General features: G+C 37.0%; 1 protein-coding gene across 1 annotated transcript; it reads left to right on the top strand.

Annotated features, from left to right (window-relative positions):
• On the top strand, nucleotides 1-6,758 carry LOC121299726 (activated RNA polymerase II transcriptional coactivator p15). The gene is made up of 5 exons (XM_041227707.1): nucleotides 1-110; nucleotides 1,546-1,618; nucleotides 4,061-4,186; nucleotides 5,131-5,239; nucleotides 6,380-6,758. The coding sequence occupies exons 2-5, from the start codon at nucleotides 1,547-1,549 to the stop codon at nucleotides 6,457-6,459; spliced, it is 387 nt and encodes a 128-aa protein (XP_041083641.1). The 5' UTR covers nucleotides 1-110; nucleotide 1,546; the 3' UTR covers nucleotides 6,460-6,758.
• Nucleotides 6,759-7,085: the final 327 nt, after the last annotated feature.

Here is a 7,085-nt window from a genome sequence, read left to right as displayed (position 1 = left end):
ATAGCTGCAAAGTAGGTTAGCAACTGCGGATTGACTACATATAGCTGCAACTTCCCGCCTGACATTAAGATTTGTACCAGCAATATTCAAACTAGCTAGTACTGCTGTAGGTAAGTAGTCCGTTTTGTTCTGTGCGATACCAACCCAACAGTATTCACTTCAGTACACCGGCTAGATAAATAAACGGGGCTTCCCCTCGGTTAGGAGTACAGGAGTCATACAATGAAAGACAAGCACAGGCCCGAAGTCGTAAAGAAAGGATGCGCTTGCTTGAACACTGACTGTAGGGTTTTAGTACTGTACCAATACTGCATGGTTCGTTACGCATCCAGACGTAAATATGATCGATTACTAATACTGCAGAAGTAATTAAACGAAAAACTGACGTGCAGGGTGTTGATGATTTTATCTTGGCGTTTTATTCGTTAGCTTTCTTTAATGATATTAAGATTCCGTGCAAAACAAAGGATGTAGGGGCTTGCAAAAAACTAAGCGAGATAAAAAGTGAAATGCTCCATTTAAAAGACCAGCGTGTTGTCATTGGATTAATTCATAAACTCTGTTTAATTAAAGGATAATTCAACTTAATGCAAAAATCAATTGGAAGGTTTACTATTCTTTGAAAAAAGGCCGTGAGAAAAAAAAAAACAATTCTAATTCTGTAATAAAGAATACAAATTGGCAAATAAAAATATAATTAAAAAAAATAACAATTATAATAATTTCAGATAAACATTACCCTTGAAAAAAATATTTATTGTCTCAAGTGTGACTCCTTTGAGTTAGCAGTTATAAAAAAAAAAAAAAATATTGATGATGCCTTGTGTAACTCTTGTGATTTAGCAGTTATTATAACCACAGCAAATCTAAACAGTTTAAATACAGCATCCAAGACACAAGGTGGCCGTTAGTACATCATTTGATTTTCATATGGCTATGTTCTTATTGTTGGGGTATTATGAAATATCCATGACTTGCATTAACCAGGCCTGCACATCACTGTCTGAAAGTCATGTGTTAGTGTTCCACATTGCAGAATTCATTCCTTATCAGGTACCTTATACAATGACTACATCACTGGGTTCAGTGAAAACAAATGTACAAGCCATGATTATAATCTCATCACCTCCTGAGAGAGTGACCATGGAAGCACCTGCTGATTTAATTTCAATGGGGTCCTTTACAAAGCTTTAAAGCCGTGGGAACACAAAGCCACTCGGGAGCAGTGGCCTGAAACCTCATAGCGGGAGACTGGAAGACCTAGTTTGAGGCAACTGCGCTGTGTCAAACCCCAGTTCTCTACTGGTGTGCCATGTAGTGGCTTGCAATGTAGTCCCCTGAAACCAAATTCCAAGCCACAAAGTGGCATAGTGTTCCCTCACCTCAAGTAAATCCATTCAGTAGACAGTCGCTTCCGACGACAGTTCTCTTCCGGTGGCCATTTTCTGTGTTGACGACCAGGGGTGGGGAGAAGTGCTGTGGTTGTGCTATTGACTGTCTTAATAACCTAGGCCAGTGCTTTTAATTGTTTCCTTTTACATACAGAATGCCAAAATCAAAGGAAGTTCTGTCCAGTTCCTCTTCTGACTCTGATTCAGACAGTGAAGTGGATAAGAAGGTATGGTCCTTTACACAGAAAACTTTCTTTATTTTTCATGCTTTCCTTTTATTCTGGTGTTTTGAATCATTCTAAGTGGATTGTGTTATACAATGTCTAATACCGTATTCATACTATTACTGTTGCGCTTTGGATCCATATGATGAAAGGTGTTGAGTTGAAAAGGTCATAGCCGTATGACATTTCCTAAGAAACAGGAAGTCCTAAAAAGCAGTCAGCAGCTAGGATTCCACAGGCACAGGTAATGCTAGGTGGATTCTGATACAGAGAAAAAGCATTTTAATCAATTACTGGAGCAACAGAACTCAGAACCTCTCCATAATTGTAAGCACTATGACAAGAAAAAGGCAAACACAGTCAAATGACATTTTAAGCTATTTACACTTCAGTTGTTTATTTTTAATTAAAAAAAAAAAAAAGTGATTGTCAGGAAATGTTCTTATTGGTCAAGGCATTCATCTTTTAGTTAAGCAATAACAAACACTTGGGTGTACATTATTGAAGATTTGAGGATTTCAATATATATTGTATGACAAAGCCATAGACATTTTTACTGTCCTCAGATCACAGGTCATTTCAGACCCAAATTTTTGTTCTTGGTTTTTTTGTCATTTGTAATTTACCTGTACATAAAAGTAAAGGTAAAATATATTGCATTGGTGTTAGCTGAAGACACAGCAGAGCACAGAGTTCTATTACCACAGCTATACTCAATTTACTACACAGCTATGGTTGCATGTTTTGCATCACCTTGAATTTTAGGATTGAGCCACAATTAAGCGCTTGAGTTGCTACAGTGTACATCCTCCCATATTTCACGCAGTTTTAACCATATTTCACACTTCAAAAGTTGGGTTTAATCTGTCGAAATATGTGAATGGTGTATCGGTTACGTCATTTAAACAGTGGATGAGTGACGTCTAAACTAGCCTGTACGATTTCTCTGTGTTTGTCAGTCTGGAATCCAGCAAATCAAATCATCAAATGAAAGTCTGTATTATATTTTGGATCCTGGTCGTGATGGATACAACATTTAGGGGATCCAAGGAGCTGTTTTGTTAAACTCTGTTATAATCTCGGACCAGGGACAAATATAGTTGTATTTGATATTTTATTTGTAAACGCTAACTATTTCAAATAGTTGAAATATTTAAATATATATATGCTTGAATAAATCAATTTTGTTTTTAAATATTCACGTGCTAATTGCAAAGTCAAATACTGTTTGAAATATTTAAATATTTTTGCAGAATACAAGTACTATTTGAAAATATTAATATAGGTAAGTTTTTTTGAAAAAAAAAAAATCTTCAGCTGTTCCCAAGTAGTTAATGAATAATCAATAGGTAAAACCTAATTATTGCCCTAAATGTATAATTATGTACCAAGTCTTGCAATTACCACATGGTGGGTGAGGAGGATAATTAACGAGGAAAATGCTAAACATGTTCAATTCAGTAACTTCAAAACAGGCCATTAAACTAGTGTTTAAAGATGTGTAATTTGTTTTCAAATATTTACCCACTGAAATAAAATATTCAAATATTTCAATTAATTGATCAAATTAAATTTAATTGAAGTAGCGCAGTTTCCAAAATATAACTGAGTGGTTAACAAGGACAAGGCTTAACCTGCTTAGAATGCAGGATAATTAGATAATTAGGCTGCTGTATGCTGCAGTTACGTATTGATGAAGAGTTTAAAGTATATCAACTACTTTATTTACATATTTTCAAATAAGAATTGCTTTCTGTAATCTGTATTTAATTTTTTTCAATTATTTACAATTTGTATTTACTTATTTTTAAATAAGTTACTTTTCACAAACCATATTTATAACTATATTTATCCCAGTTACGTGTGTGTGTGTGTGTGTGTGTGTGTATATATATGTGTGTGTGTGTGTGTGTGTGTGTGTGTGTGTGTGTGTGTGTGTGTATATATATATATATGTATGTGTATGTCTCATAATTTAAATGTGTTGTTTAACATAATGTAATCAAGGAAACTACAAAATATGTTTCAAAATTCTACTGGAAGCCATAATAGTAGTACAGTATTTTGTGTTAGAATTACTGGCTAATTGGCAGTTTTTCATTAAGTATATGGAAAACTACAAAGCAGTACGTAATTCGATAGGTTAAAGTAACATTATTTAGCAGGTTTCGTTTTGACTATAAATCAAAATGTGTTAATTCTATAGGGTGATGCGAAACATTTAGCCAGAGCTGTACTTGGTTCATGATTTACACAAACCGTCTCAGTCAGTGCCAAGATTTCTCCCTATTGTGATTGAATACAGTATCTTGGATTTTCTTATAAACCTTTTTTCACTCTGATTGTTTTTCAGCTATACGTAATTCATGTGTTTTCAGTGCGTAAAACCCCCTGTGCGCAGCTTATCTGGAGTGCTGACTGTATCTGTGTGTATTATTTCCATAGGCAAAGAGGAAGAAGCCGTCTGCCCCTGAGAAGCCATCAAAGAAGCAGAAGAGTGGTGAGAGTTCCAGAGCTGGGGGAGGAGCTTCCTCCAAGAGCAGCAATGATAAGGATGACAACATGTTTCAGGTACCACTTCAACCCCCTACCAGCGTCCCATTCTCTGGTATTGTCCAGGGAGTAGAACCTGTGTGAACAGTCTCCTGCTCTTGCCAGTCCGTAAACCCCTGGACACATTGCCTTTTTGTTGTTAACCCCAACAGTATTGGTGGTTTCTGCTGTTGTGGCTCTCATTGCAGTCCTGCAACTGCTGATATAGCAACTCCATGACCATTGCACCCAGAGAAAACATCAGTGGCAAATTCCACAGCCAGTGTTGCATGATTCAGGAGCCACTCTGCAGCCTGCAGAAGTCAGAAGCTTTGCAGTGCAAGAGCAAGAATGTGCAAGAGAAGTATTCTGAATATTAATTAGTACTGACCCACAATTTGCAGCAAAGGAAAACAGGAGTGATTGTTTAATAGTTTCAGTAACCTTCTACATTGACATTTGCATGTGTATATTTGTTCAATAAAGCAGTTTCACAGTAGTAGTCAATTGCTCCCTGCATAATAAATGCCATAAAACTATGTCAACATTTTTTTTTGTGAACACATGAAAATTAATATTTAGTATTGCTTTTTTCTTCTTCTTTTTTTAAGAAGCTACAAGGAGTATCCTATGATTTGCTGTGTTAGTTATATGGTGGTGGTGGTGGTGGGGGGGGGGCTTTATGGCCTGTTATAATATCAGTGTTAAAACATTGATTGTAACTGTTAATCCATTGTTTTTTTTTTCTTTTTAATAAAGACAATGATCATAATCCATTGTATTCTGCAGTACACCAGTTTGATTGATTTCTGAAAACATTTGTGTAACCTTGTGTGCTCCTTCACATCATGTTTAAACAGTGCAGCTATTTGTACTTGTGGGTTGTGCACAGTGTGTAATACAGTGTCATTTTCTGCACAGTATCTTGCAGGGAGAGGGAGAGGGAGATGCCAGAATGTTATTAATCAATGTCCTTCACACAGATTGGGAAGATGAGGTATGTCAGTGTCCGGGAATTTAAAGGCAAAGTCCTGATAGACATCAGAGAATACTGGATGGACCAAGAAGGCGAGATGAAACCTGGAAGAAAAGGTAAGAACCTGAAGTTTTAAGTATTGTTTACATGTTATTTTCTGGGGAAGTTTCTAATTGACACAGTTGCTTTCATCGCAGTGTATAGCTTTCTTTTGCTTAGTCAGCAGTAAGCATCCTGTATAACATGCTGTTGTGCTTTACTGAACAAAATATTGAAGCTGTATTGAGAAACATTATTTTGTGTTAAGGCGTTCTCTATGAAGAAAGCAGTTGCAGATCAGAGGTGTTCTCTATGAAGAAAGCAGTTGCAAGTCAGTCAGAGGTGCTCTCTGTGAAGAAAGCAGTTGCAGGTCAGAGGTGTTTTCTATGAAGAAAGCAGTTGCAGATCAGAGGTGTTCTCTATGAAGAAAGCAGATGCAGGTCAGAGATGTTCTCTATGAAGAAAGCAGTTGCAGATCAGAGGTGTTCTCTATGAAGAAAGCAGTTGCAAGTCAGTCAGAGGTGCTCTCTGTGAAGAAAGCAGTTGCAGGTCAGAGATGTTCTCTATGAAGAAAGCAGTTGCAGATCAGAGGTGTTCTCTATGAAGAAAGCCGTTGCAGGTCAGTCAGAGGTGCTGTCTGAAGAAAGCAGTTGCAGGTCAGTCAGAGGCGTTCTCTATGAAGAAAGCAGTTGCAGGTCAGTCAGAGGTGCTCTCTGTGAAGAAAGCAGTTGCAGATCAGAGGTGTTCTCTATGAAGAAAGCAGTTGCAGGTCAGTCAGAGGTGCTCTCTACGAAGAAAGCAGTTGCAGATCAGAGGTGTTCTCTATGAAGAAAGCAGTTGCAGGTCAGTCAGAGGTGTTCTCTATGAAGAAAGCAGATGCAGGTCAGAGGTGTTCTCTATGAAGAAAGCAGTTGCAGATCAGAGGTGTTCTCTATGAAGAAAGCAGTTGCAAGTCAGTCAGAGGTGTTCTCTGAAGAAAGCAGTTGCAGGTCAGTCACGTTCTCTACTTGCTACAGGCTGACTGAGTAGAAGTCTTCATGCCTAACTAATCCCAAAACTACTTATCTTTTACATGTATAAACATATCACATCCAGATTCCACCCTGCTCAAAACCCAGCAAAACACTGAAAAATTGAGCACTCTAAACATTAATTTGCATAAATGGTTTTGGCCTCTTCTTCCCTTTTCATGAGAAAATGTGTTATTGTTATTTCAGGAATTTCTTTAAACCCAGAGCAGTGGAACCAGCTCAAAGATCAGATCTCTGAAATCGATGATGCAGTGAAGAAAATCTAGTGGATGCTGTTGAAGTTGAGCTTGCTTTTCTTTTTGTAGTTATTACTAACCAGAAACTTTTACACTGGCATATGTTTTCTAAATGACAATTTAAAAAAAATTAGACTTTTTTTAAAACTAAATTGTGTATAATTGCAGTTTAGTATTCTTTGAATCTTCCCATGCATGTGCATCCAAACGTGTGAAAAGCAAGACAGGTGGTAGTTTTGACTTTTTTTTTTTTTTTTTTTTTACTGCTTGTATTTAGGGGGTGGGCACAGTGATTCTTAATGTACAATAAAAGCTGTTTAAAGCTTGAATTCATGTCTCATTTTTTTATTGGAAGGCTTCCATGTCAAACTTAGCCAAAGGCATGGTTGGGACATTCTTAAAGAATAACCCACATTTTGCTACAACAGTTTAATTAACATACCTGTAATTTTTCTTTTCATTGTTAACATACTTACAACTTTTTACACTTATAACTTAAAAGTCTGTTTCAAAGATCTGTTGAAAGTGTCTGCTCTAGTGCACTGGGGTTTGAGATCTGTCCTTTAATCAGTGGTTCTCAATCCTGGTCCTGTGGACCCCCTGTGTCTGCTGGTTTCCATTCCAGCTGAGCTCTGTTAGTTAACTAGACCCTAAAT

The sequence above is a fragment of the Polyodon spathula genome, chromosome 2, assembly GCF_017654505.1.
Source record: "Polyodon spathula isolate WHYD16114869_AA chromosome 2, ASM1765450v1, whole genome shotgun sequence".
Classification (NCBI taxonomy): Eukaryota; Metazoa; Chordata; class Actinopteri; order Acipenseriformes; family Polyodontidae; genus Polyodon; species Polyodon spathula.
Note: the sequence above shows the minus strand (reverse complement) of the source record. Positions and strands in the feature narration are given on the sequence as shown.